Source organism: Heptranchias perlo, chromosome 7 (genome assembly GCF_035084215.1).
Source record: "Heptranchias perlo isolate sHepPer1 chromosome 7, sHepPer1.hap1, whole genome shotgun sequence".
Classification (NCBI taxonomy): domain Eukaryota; kingdom Metazoa; phylum Chordata; class Chondrichthyes; order Hexanchiformes; family Hexanchidae; genus Heptranchias; species Heptranchias perlo.
The window spans coordinates 64,914,611-64,934,083 of record NC_090331.1 but is presented as its reverse complement, the minus strand read 5'-3'; the positions used below and the strand labels follow the sequence as shown (position 1 = coordinate 64,934,083).

At 42.0% G+C, this 19,473-nt stretch overlaps 1 protein-coding gene across 4 annotated transcripts in view; it reads right to left on the bottom strand.

Annotated features, from left to right (window-relative positions):
• myo1b (myosin IB) overlaps nt 1-19,473 on the bottom strand; it is a 240,566-nt gene that overhangs the window by 124,677 nt on the left and 96,416 nt on the right. For all 4 annotated transcript variants that reach the window (XM_067987755.1, XM_067987757.1, XM_067987756.1 and 1 more), the window contains 2 exons: nt 14,876-14,970; nt 1,521-1,625 (listed from right to left, as the gene is read on the bottom strand). In XM_067987755.1, the coding sequence (XP_067843856.1) occupies nt 1,521-1,625; nt 14,876-14,970 (200 nt within the window). The remainder of the gene's footprint in view (nt 1-1,520; nt 1,626-14,875; nt 14,971-19,473) is intronic.

Genomic DNA, 19,473 nt, shown 5'->3' with positions numbered 1-19,473 from the left:
CCAGAGGGAAATGAGACATCCGCAATAAGCACTGAGCTTTTATTCACATTGGGCAATCCTAGCTTTAAACACCCCTATGTAGTGCGGCTCAATCTTGCCTCCGTTTCACTGGCGAGTTTCTCGAGCCCCAGGAAACTCGTTCTTCAAGTGCCTGTTGAATTCAATTTAAAATCACCTCATAGCCATGTGCTAATCATCTAACTGGATGTGATAATTACCGACCCGCCTGTCCTAATGATCGATCTGCCTCTGGCGAGTAGGTTTCTCGCACACAACTAAACGTGCCTCCGTTAAACCCAGAAGTGGGCGCGTTGGAGGCGAGTTACGGTCACGCTTCAAATTTCTGCCATTTTTACTTCCCATCCAACCCCAACCCACCCGTTTTTGGGTGTTAAAATTCCCCCCCTCCAAGTGAAAAAACAGGCACACTAAAATAGGAAAAGGCGCAGGAAAAGGTGCTCAGTGTTTGACCTACATAATAAAGCATCTACTGAGGTGCCTGTGGAATAACCTTGCTTGTTTACATAGATCCAATAGCTCCATTGGATGAGTTTCAGAAGCCTTGACCATGGCATGCTGAGCAGAAAGAAAAATATTACACCACAGAGGAGAGAAATCTGAGAATCGCATACCTCCTGTCAGACAAGAATGGATCTTTGGCAGTGTAGTCAGAGAGCAAGATACAATATTCTCACCTGCCTGGACAAGAGGTGGCCTGTGGGTATCAGTCACTAACAGGGAATAACAATGGATGTACTGGAACAGTGAGTCAACATACCACTGTATGTAGAATACCAGGTTACATGTTCACTGCAGTGACTCACCCATAAAATGAGCTGCTAATGTGAGATGGGGAGACAAGCACAACCTTACAGAAAGCAGGAAGTAATAACTGCATTTTTTAAAAACTTCCTTGATACCTCATTGAATAAATACACTATCCAAAGTGGTACTGCGCCATACAGTTCATTCTGATCCCCAGTTTATGCAGATTCAACTGATCTCAGCCAGGGCAACAACTGGAGTCTACAATTTGCCTCAGTTCTCCTGGGCTGTGGAGGGAATTTTTTTTTAAAGTTATGGTTAGGATCCTCATTCGATCACAATCCAGTGAGCCTTGCTTCCCAACCTATCACTTCCCATTGCATGGGGTTCCCATGGGGAGAACTACATCCAGGCCACAAGCTACTCTAAGATTCCTGGATAATTATTACCGGCCGTGAACGACCCAGAGTAATCCCAGGACAGATGCTCCAGCTCCCAGATGATGGTGACTGATTTCCCAATTGAAATTCAGCTTTAACCTAATAATGTTCCAGGCCTTTCCAAATACTGACCTCAAGGTTCAATGGAACTGCAATGTAAATCTCACATGTTGCTACCTTAAAAGAATGGGACTGAATACTAAAACAAAGTTGGGTTTTAGCATCATCTTATTAGGATTGCTTTAGTTTTGGCCCTGGTACGGCGCTCATCCCTGTTAAAAACAAAGGTAGCACATTGAATATTCTTAGACTTACCCTCAAGCACAGGGTTTGACTGCAGCAGCTGCTCCTTAACTTGATTGACCTCTGCTCCCTTGCCACAAACAGCAGCAACATAGGACATAACCAACTTGCTGGCCTCTAGAAAGATTAAACGTGTGTTAAAAAGTTGCTAGCAAGGCAACAGATACTTTCAATCAATCCAATACGTCAGACCTACAGTCAAGGTAGTAGGCAAGTGCAAAAAAATCCTTAATACATCATTTTTAAAGACACCAGGCATATAATTGTTTATATGCATGGAGTCACCTGATCAGTCTGGAAGCTGATACAGCTAATTTTGTACAACACATTAGTCGAGACATCTAATCTAATCCAATCCTTGATGGCAACGGCCCAAAGATAAGTCCCGGGGGGGAGAGGGGGTGGGTGGGTGGGTCAGCGATCGGGATTATGTGGAGTTGGGGGAGCACTCCTGCTCCTACTGGCTCTTCAGCAATGTTTTTTTTTAAAAATTAAAATTTACCTTTCATTGGCGGCCGCTACTTAGGCCACAGCAGACGCTGAAGAATCCAGAGCGGAGCAGTACCGGCAATTTCTTCAAGGGGGCCTAAAACAGGAGTTAGGCCCTGAATTTACATATGTAAAGGGCTTAACACCTATCTTAGGTGGCCCTCAGGGACGCCTGAAAAATAGCCTGACCCAATTTCAGGTCGGACATTTTTCAGGCAACACTGGGTCCACAAAATTGGTCTGCATTGCACCTGATTTATGCTCATAGAACGAATGCACCCAGGTCCAATTTCTGCCCCATCTTGTGCCTAAACTTTAACATCAGCCCCAGAGTGTAGGCTCAAACAGGAAGACTAGCCACTTGGATGAGATACTTGAAGATGGCCAGCGCCTGTGCTTCTGTACTCTAATATAAGCAGATGCCTTCATGGGATCATGAGTAATGCAGAAGAAAATTGGGGGGGGGGGGGAATGTTTTTTTCAGTTAAATGACATTACTTTACAGAGCAGTTCATGATTTCTTTAGATTTTTTTTTAAACTTATAATCTGCTTTTAGCTCCATCGCAAAGCTACCTACTGTCATCTCTACCAGTTTAATTTGCACCGATGGAAGGAGAACCTGAATGACAAATTGGCAGAGCTGAGACTCTGTCCTGATGTATATCAGACACCTGCTCAGTGGAGTTCTGGCAACAGCTTTTTTTTGCACAAATGCCCTTCCATCTGGCACTGCTAGTTGCACAAATGCCCTTCCATCTGGCACTGCTAGTTGCACAAATGCCCTTCCATCTGGCACTGCTAGTTGCACAAATGCCCTTCCATCTGGCACTGCTAGTTGCACAAATGCCCTTCCATCTGGCACTGCTAGTTGCACAAATGCCCTTCCATCTGGCACTGCTAGCCCATGGTTTTTTATATAAGAGTTTCCACTGGGGAATACATCAGAAGACAGTTGTTCTTTCAAGTTTAACACCTGTAACAATCCTAACAACTCAAAGAATCTGTTCTTCAAAGGAGTTTGACTCCAAATCAAAGAAAGGAAAATATTTGGATAGCAGTTCTAAGATTTTTAGTCCCCCATTTTGACTGCCTGTTTTCACAAGGCACTGGGTGGAGTCCTGCCATGTCAAGATTCATCAGTAACACAGTTCATAAGTTACTGACAAGAAGTCCTTAGGATTCAGGACTTTCCGTTGTTCAGAAACAGTTTATTTATCAAGTCAAATATTATAATACCGGTTTCTTGCTGTTTGTTTCTGCTTCTGTGTAATTATCTCACTTCTAAATAAATTCAACTGTTAGGTTACCCTGAAAGTTAGTGTCTGATAATGTGGTATTTACTGCCTATTGGATTAGACAGGAGAGATTGATGGGAGCCCAAGTGGATTCTGATGCTTAACACTGTGGAAAAGGTATTTGTTAAGTCCACACTCTATCCATTTATGTCACATACAAGGGTTCAATTTCAGTTCAAGGAAAATGCAGGTCTGCTTATGGAAAATTTTTTGTTTCCTACGGATATTGTAATGATCATTAAACACATTTTGTTTTCAGTTTGACCCATAAGTAACAGTAGCAAAAAAGTCACCGAGTACAAATTCATATTTTACCTTCCAGATGTGTTACTGCATAGATTTTCTTAAATTATCTGACCACAACAACAGCTGTGTGCCGGACCCGAAGCATCCATTTTAGTAAAGATCATAAAAATCTACATGCTAGATTGTTTTATTGAGAATTTATAGCTTGTCAGTATTATAACAAGTTTAAAAGTGTCTTCTATGTCCGTCTGGTGGGAAAGTATTTCTGGGAACACTTCACAAAGGCCAGCTGCAGCTCCCAAAAGGAAATGACTCATCCCTGTTGATGCTGAGTGCCTGTAGGCAGTCACCCATCAAGTCAAAAATAACGTGATTGTTTAAGCAGACGTATATGTCATTTAGGACCGAGCTAGTCTTACTGCCTGAGAAATGGTAGGAGATGCCAAGTTCACCCAGGTGATAGAAATTTCTAATATTGTTCACCTGGCTGAAAAGTTGACTCTACTTATAGTCCATGGAATTGGATTTGGAATTTTTCCAGGCCTTGGAAGGGCCATCACCCATGATATCTGTGTCAACAGGGGGGTCTTGTTTACCAGATCTGCAATTCAGCTTTGTCCTCGAGACGGGTGAATTGTCTCAGTCAGGTATTGGAGGCACCACCTCATTATTGGTGAAAAATCTGACTTGATGTGGGGCCTTTCTCTGCAACAAGCGTTGCACAGTGGGTTAGCTTTGATTAACTGTGGGCGGTATTTGACGATCTTTTTTTTGATCAAAGGGAAAGGAAGTTTATACCCAGGTTGGTAAATTTATCCTTCAGTTCCCTACTTGCTAGCATGCTGTATAGGCTGAAGACAAACAAATTCATCTTTCTCATGTCAACATTTTTCTTCACTGACATGTGGGCTATGATTATGAGAATTACTACAGAATCAGGACTTTTACTGTTTTGAACCTGATTTAAAGTACTGCACTCGTTCTGCCAATGAATGAATCCATTTTGCTTCTGATTTACATCTGCTCCTTAATAAAAACGAATTAGTAATTTTCAGCCCGAATCATATGGTCTGTTAGCATGTTATTTTCAGTGTTACTCAGCTAATCCATACTGTTTCCAATGTGCAATCAATAGTAAAAAGGGCTCATTGTTTGCACTGCAACCCACAATTACAGATTACTTTGTGTATAAGGTCAGGTTTTGGTTCATGGGGAACAAGGGCTTGCTGGGTTCTGAAGCAAACTTTTACATTGGGCACACAAAAAAAGTATTTGGTATGAGTTCAAATCATAACAATCTGTACTTTTCTGATTTTGGACACACAGAACACATTTTTGTACATGAATAATTTATATGAAATTATAAACAGAGCACTGGACCCAAGAATGCATTCTGCTAACAAATCAACCACAAAACCTTTGACTGCTTCCTCTTGGTTGTTCCTTAAACACAATCTTCACTTTGACACAAAACATTCTTTATTGTCCATGTCGCCATCTACTACAATTATAATATATCCTCTCCCTATCAAACAAAAAACAACAACACCTGCCCAACAATGAGGGCAACAATTTAAAGCATTCCCTTCAAGAATTGGGCAAAGTTTGATATCACGTCCAAAGAACTCATTAAACTTCACACTGATTCCTGGAGGTCATTCATTTAAGCAAACAACAAACATTCAAAGTCCTGTATAACAAACCACTTCCATTTAGGCTACAGTTACATTCATGTATACAGAAGAAAAAGTAACATAAACTTCAGGGAAGTTGAATGACTATCTGTGCCCAAGATGTAACAGCAGCCAAGCACCAGAAATTTACTTCAAAACTCTTTTTGTAGTCTGTCAGTCTGGGTTTAGATTAGTTTTTTGAGTAAATTAGAGGGGAAGGTTTTCACATTAAGACTGCAGCAACTAAAACTACAGGGATTAAAAAAAAAGATAAACTGCTCCCAGACAGACAGGTCACACCGTAATCAGCAGATCGTTTTAACGATTGATGCTATTCTGAACATTAGCCTGGAGGTGTAGTTGAAAGAACGCCTGAGAAAGTCACATTGTGCCAAAATTGCATTAATTGAAAAGCAGCTCTGTTCTACTTGTATTTTTATGACATGGCAATTTATAAACAGGCTCTGGAAAAGTACCGCCCCTCCCATTCCTCAGTCTTGTGATAAGTGATGCAAATCACATGGCTCATCGGTGTATTAAAACTGCGATATCCCTCTTCAAATATTTCAAAACATAAAGCCCAACCAACAGTTATTTTCTGACAAGCACCTAGTTCAAATAAAGCTTAAGTGAATAGTGATGCATGCATTTCCAAATGGACAAGGTTTAGAGAGGGGGAAGTGGAGAGGGTTTGGAGTAAGCCCTCTTTAGCTCTAATACTGTCCTCCTAGCAGTATACAATCCAACTTTTGCTGGTTAATCTTTTAGGAGAAGGGAGGGAGGGTTGTCGAACTGTCGCATGTAAAAACCCATGGTCACTGGTCAAATGCCAGTCAAGAACGTTGGTCCAATAGTTGCACACCATCAGGTGACTAATTTTCTTGCCGGATTTTTTTCTCCCCCCTCCCCCTCCCATCTAACATAATCTTGTCCATTTCAAAATGGATGCGTCTCCATTCACTTAGGCTTTATTTGAACTAGGCGCCTGTCAGAAAATAACTGGCAGTTGGGCTTTACGTTTTGAAATATTTGAAGAGGGATACTGTAGTTTTAATACAGCAAAGAGCCATGTGATTTACATCACTCATCAGCTCCAAAAGCTTTTAATATCAATTTACTTCTCGGTGTTGGATGCCCATTAACACAAAAAACCTCCTCTTTAATTGTTGGCAAAAGCCTGCTCTTTATGAACTGTAGTAATTGAATAAGCCCGACGTTGACGTTTCTACTTTCCCCACATACTTCAGGCAGCAGTGAGCAGTACAATATTACCCGATGTCCCATAACTGGTAATGGGCTCTCCAGAGCAGTGGAAACCATACTGTGCAGTTGAAATGTTAAAAAATGATTTAGTGCAGGGGACCAGATAATGGAGGAGTGCTCGGTGTACAAAATAGGCTCTTTAGGTACTGCATTTTCCTTCAACATGCTCAAAACCAACTGCTTCAAAGAACATGTCACAGCATCAAACAACACTCAATCAGGGACAAGGGCAGTAGCAACAGAGAAATTCATGTGTATGATACAATCATTTGTTCCCCACTTAACACCAATCTTCTCCCTTGCCACGTGGCAAGCGGCTTATGAGAAAATGATCTCTGCCCTCCGGCTGAGAGCGGGACCACGTTAAACATCACAAACAGCAGAATCCTCACGAGCACGATGGAACATCATCGTGTCTATTGGAAAATGAAGTTACATTATTGCAATCCCTCTTCTTTTTATTTCTCTTCATTATGAACTATTTTATTCTTCCAATAGTAAGATCATATAGATATATGTATCTCATCCTTTGATCCAGCAACAATCATTAATTAGTATATGCAACGGTATGTTGCTTAATTTTAACAGAGTTTCAGCCAAGTGAAGATTCCCAATTTGTGTAGTTAACATTATTTTTTAAATGCTGCTCCTGACTGTATTAATAAGAAGAGTTTTTCCACCAAAATATTTCAGTTTTGGACACAAGAATAACTGAAGTATACATCTCTCATTGGGTTTCATAATAAAAGTACAGTCAGAACTTCCTCAAATGGCCTATAGGGTAGTGTGAAGCAATTCAGATCTGAGGTCCCAGTTTCATTCCCTAAATTAGCTGAGTGTGTAATTTTACTTTCCACTGCCCACACGGGCGAAGCACTTTTCAAGCTTTTTACTACCTGGAGCACTGAAAATTAGCTTTGCTCCCCTTCCACCCCTTTGCTCTCCTGTCCACTTTGACCTTCTGCTGCTCTGGGAAGGAAACGCTACTGTGTATGGGAATTCTCTCGATAGTTTTGTTAGATGAAAAATCCTGACTTCAGAAAATGATCATCCACAGCAGCTTTTCATATCTGGAGCAGCAAAAAGTAGGAAAGGAGAAGCGTGGCAGTGCATACTAGGAGGGACAGGCTACATGGAGGAAAGGCCTCTCTGAATTTGGGTGGAGGGGGGCCGGGGGGAGAATGGTTAGAGGGAGAGAGAACTTTGGAGAATTGGGAGGAGGTGTTAGAGAGGGAGTGCCTCTGTGAAGTGCTGGAAATGGTTAGCGAGGGGGGCTTCAGTGAATTGGTGGAGATGGTTAAAAAGGGAGAGCCTCAGTGAATTGGTGGAGATGGTTAGAGAGGGAGAGCCTCAGTGAATTGGTGGAGATGGTTAGAGAGGGAGAGCCTCAGTGAATTGGTGGAGATGGTTAGAGAGGCAGGGCTTCAGTGAATTGGTGGAGATGGTTAAAAAGGGAGAGCCTCCATGAATTGGTGGGATTAGATGGGTGGCCAACCAGCCGAGCATTGAGCAGTAAGTGACAAAGGCATGAATGAGGGCTTCAGCAGCAGATGGACTGAGGCAGGGGCAGAAGTGAGCAAGAGGTGGAAGTAGGCGGCCTTTATGCTGGAGAGGATATGGGATTGGAAGCACAGTTCAGGATCAAATATCGTTCACATCGTTCCCACATCGTTCACCTGAGGAAGGAGGTAGCCTCCGAAAGCTTGTGAATTTAAAATAAAATTGCTGGACTATAACTTGGTGTTGTAAAATTGTTTACACAGGATCAAATAGGCAGCTGAGGATTTATTTTTTTATTTGTTCATGGGATGTGAGTGTCGCGGGCAAGGCCAGCATTTATTGCCCATCCCTAATTGCCCTCGAGAAGGTGGTGGTGAGCCGCCTTCTTGAATCGCTGCAATCCATGTGGTGAAGGTTCTCCCACAGTGCTGTTAAGTAGGGAGTTCCAGGATTTTGACCCAGCGACGATGAAGGAACGGCGATATATTTCCAAGTCGGGATGGTGTGTGACTTGGAGGGGAACATGCAGGTGGTGTTGTTCCCATGTACCTGCTGCCCTTGTCCTTCTAGGTGGTAGAGGTCGCGGGTTTGGGAGATGCTGTCGAAGAAGCCTTGGCGAGTTGCTGCACTGCATCCTGTGGATGGTACACACTGCAGACATAGTGCGCCAGTGGTGAAGGGAGTGATTGTTTAGGGTGGTGGATGGGGTCCCAATCAAGCGGGCTGCTTTGTCCTGGATGGTGTCGAGCTTCTCGAGTGTTGTTGGAGCTGCACTCATCCAGGCAAGTGGACAGTATTCCATCACACTCCTGACTTGTGCCTGTAGATGGTGGAAAGGCTTTGGGGAGTCAGGAGGTGAGTCACTTGCCACAGAATACCCAGCCTCTGACCTGCTCTTGTAGCCACAGTATTTATATGGCCGGTCCAGTTAAGTTTCTGGTCAATAGTGACCCCCAGGATGTTGATGGTGGGGGATTCGGCGATGGTAATGCCATTGAACATCAAGGGGAGGTGTTTAGACTCTATCTTGTTGGAGATGGTCATTGCCTGGCACTTGTCTGGCGCGAATGTTACTTGCCACTTATCAGCCCAAGCCTGGATGTTGTCCGGGTCTTGCTGCATGCGGGCACGGACTGCTTCATTATCTGAGGGGTTGAGAATGGAACTGATGTGAACAGTCTGGTTCAAACTGAGACAGTGGCTGCAAAAGGGGACGGAATCAGTACTAAGGGTACGGAGTTTGTGGCGGGGGCCAAAGATTTTGTGCACTCTACTGTGCCTTCTTCATATTCTGCCCTCCTTTGCTCCATCCCCCTATCTCAGCCCCAAATTCTGGAAGGTTCTTGCTAAACCACTCTCTCCCTTCTTTCAAAAGCTTCCTCAAAATCTACCTTTTTGGCCATGCTTTCAGTCTCCTCCTCTAACTCTTCACTACTTGATGTCCATTCTCACCTTTGTGAACTTTAGGAAGTTTTATTATGTTAAAAATGCTATCTAAATGAAAGCTGTTGGTTTAAAATAGCGTACTCTGCTGGTACAGGCATGCAGTGTCACCGTTTTCATTCTGATGCACATGACCCATCACAACAAAGGACCAAATTTCCCTGTCCTCCACAAAAGGCAAGGATTTCTACATCAAGAAAATAATATAAATAACAGTCAACAATCCTGATCCATTGGCGAAGGGCCTAACATCTGTCTTGCACACCAACTGTGGTACCAACCCACCACTATACTACCACCCATGGTGACCTGAGCATCACCGACACTAGGATCGAAACAAATGGAACAAGTTAGCACTTGCCATCCCATGTGAATGTGCATTTTGCAACACTAATTGTAGGTGAGGAAAGACTAGAAGAAAAAATAATCATAGTTTGCAAATTGCCCTTGCCTCACACAGAGTGCTGCTATATCTATTTAGTACTAACAAAAAACATAGGAGAACCCTGCCAATTTGAAAGGTAACAATTGCCTTGCATTTAGTCAGGAAGCACTCAAAATGTACTTGCTGATCTGCCCATTTCAGCACCAGCTAAATGAAGTCAATTCTGGTTTTGCTTCATATATTGGTTGCATGAGTCATGCAAGGAGAGTGGCATTTTGTTTTACAACTGAAGGAACTATGTTTCTTTCTATAGTTTGTAGCATAAAATCAAATTTGCTTCTCTCAAGCTTGTAATAAGTGTAACTTAAATGACTAAAAATATCACCAAGCCATTTTCTGTGTGGTAGAGCTGTGTAAATTCAATAAATGCTGGTCCTGCCGGTTTATTTTTGGTGTAGACCAAAACATTCCTATTTTCATCTTGAAAGCAGCTAAACCCAAATTATAATTGTGGCTTTGCCAACTCATTGGTGACTGTAATGCTCTATTTTTGTTGATCTGAATAATATTACCAGACAGGAAACAGTGTGCAACCCACCTGGGGGTTGACAACTCGGTCACTCCATTGTGGCCTTGAGAGGCGACTTAAGATGTTTCTCTTTCCACCATTTCCTGCACTAGACAGGAAGTCCTCTTGTAATGATTTCTAAATCTGTGAGTAATGCACTTAATTTATGGATTCAAACATGCAAATATTTATTAGTTCCAGAATAGTAGCTTTGTGCAGTGGTTCCTGTTCACAGAAAAAAGACACACGCTAATTGTTACATTGCTAAGCTCAGGCACGTTGGGGGGAGGGGAAGGATCTGTATCCAGGCTGAAGATTTCGATACGCCAACTATTCAGCTCTCCAAAATTCAAATGCTCCAATTTGGATTTCTTCTCCAGCTTCCTCCAGCATAGTTTCAGGAGTTTTGAGCCATTACACCAACAGTCAAATGTCCTCAAGTTGCACTGTACCTCAGGTATCCGTGTGCTTTGCCTTAGCAGAAGGTCTTAACGGGGCAAATTCTTAAGGACCTAAATACACTAGAAATGGTTTCATTTGATTCAGGTGGAAAATCTTTTCCCCAGTTGTCACCTCTAAAACAGGTAACAATAGCTAGGATTTTACTTGGCTTCACAGCGTTCCCAGAAACAATGGCCCAGAATTTGCTGGAGAGGGGCATCTCATGGTGAGCGCTGAGAGTTGGATATTTTCCTCACCCTTCAGCTCCAATTATTGTTGTGCCGCAAATTGCTGGAAGTACGAATTGATAATGGCGCGGTAAGGTCCACTGGGCATCTGGGATCTTGATGAACGATGGGACCTATAGTCTACCTCCTTAACCAATGAAATTTAAGGATTGAGAAAGAAGCTGAGTGAACGACAAAGGAGAAAATAGGGTGAATTCAAGTCAAATCAGGTACAGAAAGAGAAATAAAGAGAGCAAAAGAAAGATTGGATTAAGATTTTAAAAAAGACAGAAAGGAAATGTAAAAAAATGTTTTAAAAATCTCCAGGAACAATTTACTACCTATAGGAGTGAGACTCCACAGTTTCAACTGTTCCCTTTCTGAGCCTCTGAGATTGAGTGACATGTCAGGACCATAAAGCACCCCATTAACAGGGTCCTTATAACATGAAATGCCAGCCCTAAATATCTGCAGCGAGATTCATTCATATTTACAGCGCAAATTCAGCAATTTCTTGACACTCACGGGGAAGTTGATGGCGAGCTTCCATTTTTGCGAGGCTAACGGTGGCGCACATCTTCCAGCAATTTGTGGTGATTCACATCTCACGTTGTATCTCTTCCTCGACACAAATTGCTGGGTTTTTTATGCAATAATAACGGCGAGCACTGTGAACTCGTTATTTTTCCAGCAAATTCTGGGCCAATTATACATACTGTAGTGCTGGATACAAAACATATTTACCCCAAGTAGCCTTTTATTTCACCCATTTATGATTAAGTTATAGCCGCCCTTTAAGAATAATTGGTCGATGAAGAGCAAATGTTTGAAATTTAGCCACAACTTTAAAAAAAACATTCCTTTTGAAGCTGCTAACAGCTTAGCATTTTCCATTCTCTCTAAACTTTTACACTCGGTCCAGAATCCAAGAGAATCACAGTCCGTAAATAGGTTTCAAATGCTACTGAGTAAATTTTTGTATTCTAGGAGCCACTTTCTGGACTCCACCTCTTCTGCTGAATTTCTGTAAATGCTTCATTTACAGTCAGTCTCCTGTCATCTGGAGACAATATCCAGCTGCTTTTCTATTAACAGAAATATTCCTTGCATGTTTGTGGATTTTTAAAAAAAGCACAACTCCCTCCCAGCAATGTAGCTTCCCTCTACGTCCACTAAACGTGGGCGGGCTGTGAAGACTGAACTATTACATTAGAAAAAATAAGAAACTGCAAACTGCTTTCCAAATAATTAACATATAGCAATAAAGTTCTCACACATTCTTTGCGAAAGTACTTAACTCTGGCCTAAAATTTGTTGAAAATTTAAATGCAGTGCAATTATAGTTGGGAGCAGGCAAAAATCAATTCCCATCAACCCATGCCCGTTCTGCATCAGCAGTAACATTTCTGCTAACCAGAAAATCTATCCCACAACTTGTTAGAGAGAGGGCAAATCGTCTAACCTGGTGGACTCAACTAGTTAATGCAGTGAGTTGGTACGCCATACAAATCAGAACGGTTCCAGGTTTAATCCACTGTCTCTGCTGCGTTACCTAATTTCAGGCAGGGCAGCAGTAGAGGTGATTATATCATGTCTCGGTGCCCTTAGGTTGGATAAAATCAGCCAGGGTTCCCATTCTTGGGCACTATACATCATGCTGGAGGATCACATGTTTGAATCTCAGGATAAGATAGGATCAGATAAGGCTGTGATAGCCCCCACATCTGACTAGCCTGCTGACACTCACTATCTAGATCCACATGTGAATAATGGTCACCAGGACAAGGTACCAGAGGGCACCAGCAGCAACATGAATTTATACAGCGTCTTTAACGTAGTAAAATTTCCCACGGCGCTTCACCGGAGCATAATCAGACAACAAACATTGTCACCGAGCTATTAGGACAGGTGACCAAAAGCTTGGTCAAAGAGGTAGGTTTTAAGGAGTGGCTTAAAGGAGGAGAGAGAGGGAGAGGTTTAGGGTGGGAATTCCAGAGCTTAGGGCCTAGGCAGGTGGAGGCAAGGCCGCTAACAAGTTGAACCGTGGTCCAGCAAGGAGTCAATACCTTTTGTAAGGGAGTTGGGAGAGGGAGAAAGGAAGAGAAAAAAAGAATGAGGAGATTTGAAAGGAATGCACATTTTCTCATTGCAGCACTGAATTGAAGCTTTACAACACACACACCCTTACCAATATTTATCATTTCCAGACCACTGTTTGTGGTTTTCATGGGAAAATGGATGGAATTTAGAATATGATCCCCAAAACTCTGGTTAAAATAAACTAGAATCCTATGTAATAAAAATGCAATTTGACTTATTCAATCTCCATAAACCAGCAGTCCTGATTAATCCCCCCTTAAAGAAAGGATAGGTTTTCAAATATACTTAACTAATGAAAAATTTTACACACTCAATGCACAGAATCAAAATCAAAAATCCACATGAAACACTTTATATGCTTTCTAATCACTTAATTTCTTTTTCTTTTGATTATACTGACATAGTGATAAGATTCTTTTTTTAGCTCAATCCCACTTCCAAGTTTCCAAAGCATTCAAGAATATCCTGCAGTTCTAAAAAAAAACTATGGCGTTCTCTGCTTCCCATAGTTCTGCCGATACTTCAAATAAACAACTCGTGCTGCTGTCAACATTTTTGTAACATTTAATATCGGCACAGAATCTTTATGAAAAGCACTCAAAGTAGAGCTTCCATTCCATGGTCCACACCTATGCCATTTTTAGTGCCTCCAAATAAACTTAGGAATGTTTTAGTGATCTCAGCTTCCCTGCCATAGGGAGACACTAAACAGAGGCCAGGCATCTGCCAATGGGGGATGGGGGGTGGGCTAAAGGGGAAATTACAAAGAAAATCATCCACATGCCATTGTCGCACACTTAATGGAAGCAAACTCGATCCATTCCTCCCCAACCCAGCCTTGGCTGCAGGCAGGGTGAGGCTCGAGTAAAGGGAATTTATACACCCATAAAAATATTTCTACAGCAAACACTTAATTATGGGGAGCCTATATTCAGATTGGACCTAGCACCACCCATGACATTCTACTGAGTCTTTATAATCACATGGGCTATCAACAGCGCTACCAAGAGCCACATAGTGATGGTGTTGTGGAAGCACTAGATTAGGGTTTGATTTTTGCATCTGAACTACCTGCTCAACTAAAGCACTCCTATTCCCAGCAGAGAAGGAGTTCCACACAATATTTAGGCCATTTCTGCAACAACAAAAAAACATTTTTATAAATCTTCGGAATAAGGGGAGAGGTGGGGTAAAACAGTTCCTTTAACCACTGATGCATTACAGCTGTTACATAGAATTACAGCACAGAAACAGGCCATTCAGCCCAACAGGTCTCTGCCGATGTTTATGCTCCACGCGAGCCTCCTCCAACCTCAGATCATCTAACCCTATCCACATATCCTTCCATTCCTTTCTCCTCGTACTTATCCAGCTTCCCCTCAAATGCATTTATGCTAATCGCCTCAACTACTCCATACAGTAGCAAGTTCCACATTCTAACCACTCTGAGTAAAATGATTTCTCCTGAATTAAATTTATTAGTGATTATCTTATATTTGTGGTCCCTAGTTTGTGACTCCCCGACAAATGGAAACAATTTCTCTATGTCTACCCTATCGAACCCCTTCATCATTTTTGAAGCTCTCTATCAGACTGATGGGACTGAAGCACGCCATCAATCAGAATCAATTCATGGGATGCTGCACTGCCATTTGTCTCAGTGATGAAATCAATCACTACCAAACAAACCCTGCCAGAACTTTCTGTAATGTTTAACAGATACAATGTATTGATACCTGTTTTGCCAGCTCCACTTTCTCCAGTGATAAGTATACATTGGTCCTTGTCCTGGTCTCGTAGAGATCTGTAGGCTTCATCTGCTAAAGCATAGCTGTGAAAATAACAGAATTGTTAGAACATCTGATTTTTTTTTATTCTTGTAACTTTTCTGCAGAAGAGAGGGAGAATGGACAGGTCCTGTTCCGCACTGGTCAAAAACCTGGAAGGTCAACTAATTAGCAGCAGTGACATTTGTGCAAATGTCTGCAGTTTGAATACATCAGTTTTGAGCCCAGGTTAGTTTAGGTCACACATATGTCAATATAATCACAATAGAGTGCCTCAATGTACTAACATATCACATTATATATAATCTCTAAAACCATCAAGCCAATACAAAATCATAAATCATGACTAATTAAAGCAAAAATGGATTAAATCAATTAAACTGGCAACATGACAGTGCCCCACACACTGCTACACGATCAAGAAAGCAAATTGCTCACTGCCATCCTCCTTTCTTCTTTTGTTTTTCCAATACTATACCTCTCTAAGCATAGTACCAGTTTTCATTCGGGAGACTAAGTGGTTATCTTCTCATGTACATGTGATTGGAGTAGAACGAGATGCCAACCCTCCTTCCCAGCTTCCCCAGGCAGTGATGCTGTACTACAGGCACTGTATCTCTTCAGTAATCTCGATCAACTGTCCATTCTTTACATGTGAGTGTAGACAGGCTATTTGATGGTTGGGGCATCGTAGTCGATCCTGTCCTCACCCCTTGGGCACTGTTTAGCAAGTAATCAAAGGATAACTATTAGACGTGAGAATCCTAACCGATTTTTCCCCTCCTTAAGCAAGGGGTGCTGCCCCCATAACCAATAATATGATTTAACACAGACCATGAATCAAACCTGGACCAAACCTGGTTTCTTGTGTCTCAGTTCCACACTGGATAGTACATTAACTCACTAAACAACTCAAGGAGCCTGACACTGAGATCCTTAAACACAAGTAAATAGCAATTTCCACTACTCAGTGCAAATATGCCAGCAGTCATAACTAGTTAATTACTGGAAAGGTGGAACCCTGTATTTAAAAGGAGTTAGATCAGATCATTGTCTTGTTGAGGATTTTGTGGGTAGACTTACTTACTGGAATAGCCTGGAAGAGACTGCTGTACAAAGCTGCCATTATCCACCCTGGGCAAAAGATGACATTGTTAACTGAATTTAACCTTAAAAGTAATTTAATTGTCATCCCAAAAACATGCAACTGGCTTCCCATTTAAAAATGAAACAAGCTCTCATATTACAACACCACAACAGTTATATGCCAATTACATGTGTGCATGATCGAAGGACATCTTCACATCTCACTCCCAGTGACCTTTATTGTAAATCAGTCTTAGTGACAATGGGAAATAAGGCTAGGCAACAAAGCGTCATTTGTCCTTCATTTGCCCCCAACATCCGCACTACCGAGAAGATGGTGGCCCTAACTGGAAGGCAGCCACCTCACAGTATTAAAATAAAACTTTTCCTGAGCTTCAGAGATTGAGTGCCTTCCCAGATCGTGGGTTTTAATTAACATACATTCACTGTTCCACCCACTGCTACCACTGTGGACCAATACAATCAGGGAATGGGAGGTCAAGATTTAGATTATTTGAATTAATCTTTAGAATGGAAATCGGAACATTTTTTCTAACAGTCAAGAGATTTATCATTATGGATAGCGCTGAAAAGCAAGATAGCATTTTAAACATTCATATTAGAGGGAAGGGAGTAACAGACTGAGATGGAGAAATTTGAGCAGGAGACCAGGAACTGGAGAGAAAGGCCAGCAGGAGTCAGAGGAAATTAATTCTGGAATACAGGGAGAGGGGGACTGGGTTAGAAGGGGGTGAGTGCACTCTGCAAAGTGAGCTATTCTACTGTCCACCACAATGACTCTCGTAAGATTACCCCCGAACCTAAATTGCTCACCTTATATGTGAGCACATATGGTATTAACATTTTTCTGATACAGTTAAGATTTGCGATTTATAAAATCCTGTAAAAGGAATGTTGAGGTGGATCAATTTTCCCACCATCTTGAAAGTGATGCGCAGTGAAGGTCATTGGGAATGAAATGAGAAGAAATTGTAATTCACCAATATCTCCAGTCCCCTAAATTTTCAAACTGTAAACATTTTTTTAAAATCAAATATTTTAAATATGTCTTGTATGCAGACAGCCAAATAAATGAAAACAAATACATAAAGAAACCAAAAACATTGGCCGATAAGTTTTTGGCCTTGGGATCATTAACATCATTATGGTAGGTTTCCTCCTGGATAATCCATTTGAAGGGGCCATGAGAGATGACTGCAAAAGGCCTTGGAAGCCTACCCCAGCACTGCGGTGATGACATCCACTCTAGTGGCCGATGAGATCATCTAAATAACTGCAAAAAGCACGTGATCATTCTGCAATCAACCTTTGGATCATTTAAACTTTAAATAGACCCTTTGCCATCCCGAAGAACGGTGGGCACAAGGGATGGACAGGCATCCCTGGCATCCAGCACTGCTATGGCACAGGTGGCAGGTAATAGGTCAGATCGCATTTGCATATGCTTATAATGGGCAGGCATATTGTATATTGTGGGCACACAGAAAATCAGGGCCTTCCGCGCTGCTGGCAACAATTGGCACGAGTCACCTGGCTGCTTTCGTGGATTTCTTATCATCTGGCCAAAAAGCAGTGGTGTCAGAGGCCGGGGACCAAGTTGCCTGCAGGAAATGGGAGGAGGAGGCGAACATCAAAATGGCAGAGGATGACCCAACTCAGAAACAGCATGGGAAGTCCCAGCCATCAAGTCAAAAAAGGAAACAGAAAGAACGAAAGCATTAGAGAAAGGCCAAGCAGCCTACACAGCTATAGCATTTTATTCAGTCCTATTGGCATTTTTCTGTCAAGAAAGTATTTGAATCTCGCACATTCCGAACTGCCAGAAGTGTTGTACAATAAATCAGCGACTACAAGGGGAAAAATAATATTCCGGACAGCTTGCCCCTGAATCAGGTCCACAATTTAATTACTGTACTGTGTTGTATATTTACAGCCTCATTCCCCAGTGCGTTTTTGCAAACCACTGTACGGGTTTTTAATAATAAGTTCCTATTGTCAACAAGGAGTCTGTTTCTTTGCAGAACTACCAAGCATCCCACAACTCAGGAATCACCCACAATGAATCCAGCTCCCCTGAGAAGGTCCAAGGACCTTAATTACACTTGTAACGCCTCCAGTCAGTCTCAGCAACATAAATATAAACATCAGAAGTAGTCTTGGTTCAGCAATGTTGATTTACCTCCCAACATTTTCTGTGACCCAGTTCTACAGCTCCTTCTCAATTTAACTGAAGGGGAGGTGGGGGGGGGGGGGGGGGGGAGAGAGAAGTGGCTCAAAGAAGCGTATTTTATATACTCTCCTTCACCCCTAATAAATCTATTTTAAGTTCCTTCTCCTCACCAGGAGGGTTTGCAGGCAACCTGGTCCCCGGCCTCTGACACCAGAGGATAAGAAATCCACGATAGCAGCTAGGTGACTCATGTGCCATTTGTCGCCAGCAGTGCGGAAGGCCCTGATTCTGCTCTGTGCCTCCTTCCCCACCCCCAGATAGCCAGAAACCTGCTGGCATGGATGGAACTGTGGCCGTGACCCCTGTCCTACAACTCCACGACATACCCAAAGGGTCACCTCTTCTCTAACCTATGCCTTTGCTCCAACCTACATAGCTGATACTGTTCAGCACTGTTTTCTGTCCAACAAGAGAGAGTAAGAAGATGCTATTGTGAGGCTGGACTACACCAATCTCCAGAACAGGATTGACAAAGTTCCTACTTAAACATTATCACTTTAGCTAACAGAACCTTTTCACTCCAACCATAGAGGCTGGAATAGTCGTTTTTTTTCTCTTGTTGGAAAGAAGGACCAACAGTAAACTTCAGCACCTGTAGTTGGACATATGGAGAACAGATGGATGTATGGGAACTGGAAAGCAAACACATAGGGGTGGGATATGAATGGAATGAAGAATTTACCAATACTATTACAGGGCATTAGTGTGTAAATGGAGAGGTTTTTTTTGTTTTGGGGGGGCGGGGGCAAGAAAGTCTGCTGCAAGAAAAAATAAAGTCAAAACCCTGATTATGACCCTGCAAATTCAGCCTCGAAAAGAAGCAACTAAGAGGTAACCCTTTAGCGACACATAGCTGGTAAATAGTTCAAAAATTAAAGTAAAAGAGATAAAAATCCTGGAGTTGCTTAAGAAACAGATGGATGCTGTGGTGGGAAGGCTCTTTCTGAATGAATGGCCATCCTCATCTGCATCTCAACCCATACATAGCATCTGAATATTTCAACTCAGTAATCATAAACTAGAAAAGTGAAGCTAGAATAGTCTGCATTTATCATCTGAACCCTAAAGCTGGATTACTGTTTTGCACTTCACTGAGAAGGATCAGGTATTTCAATATATTAAAAATTCAAATATTTTTAGGAATATGAGAAGCCCATTAGCCACAACAAGCCTGACCTTTTTTCATTGATCAACACACCTACTTGACTAA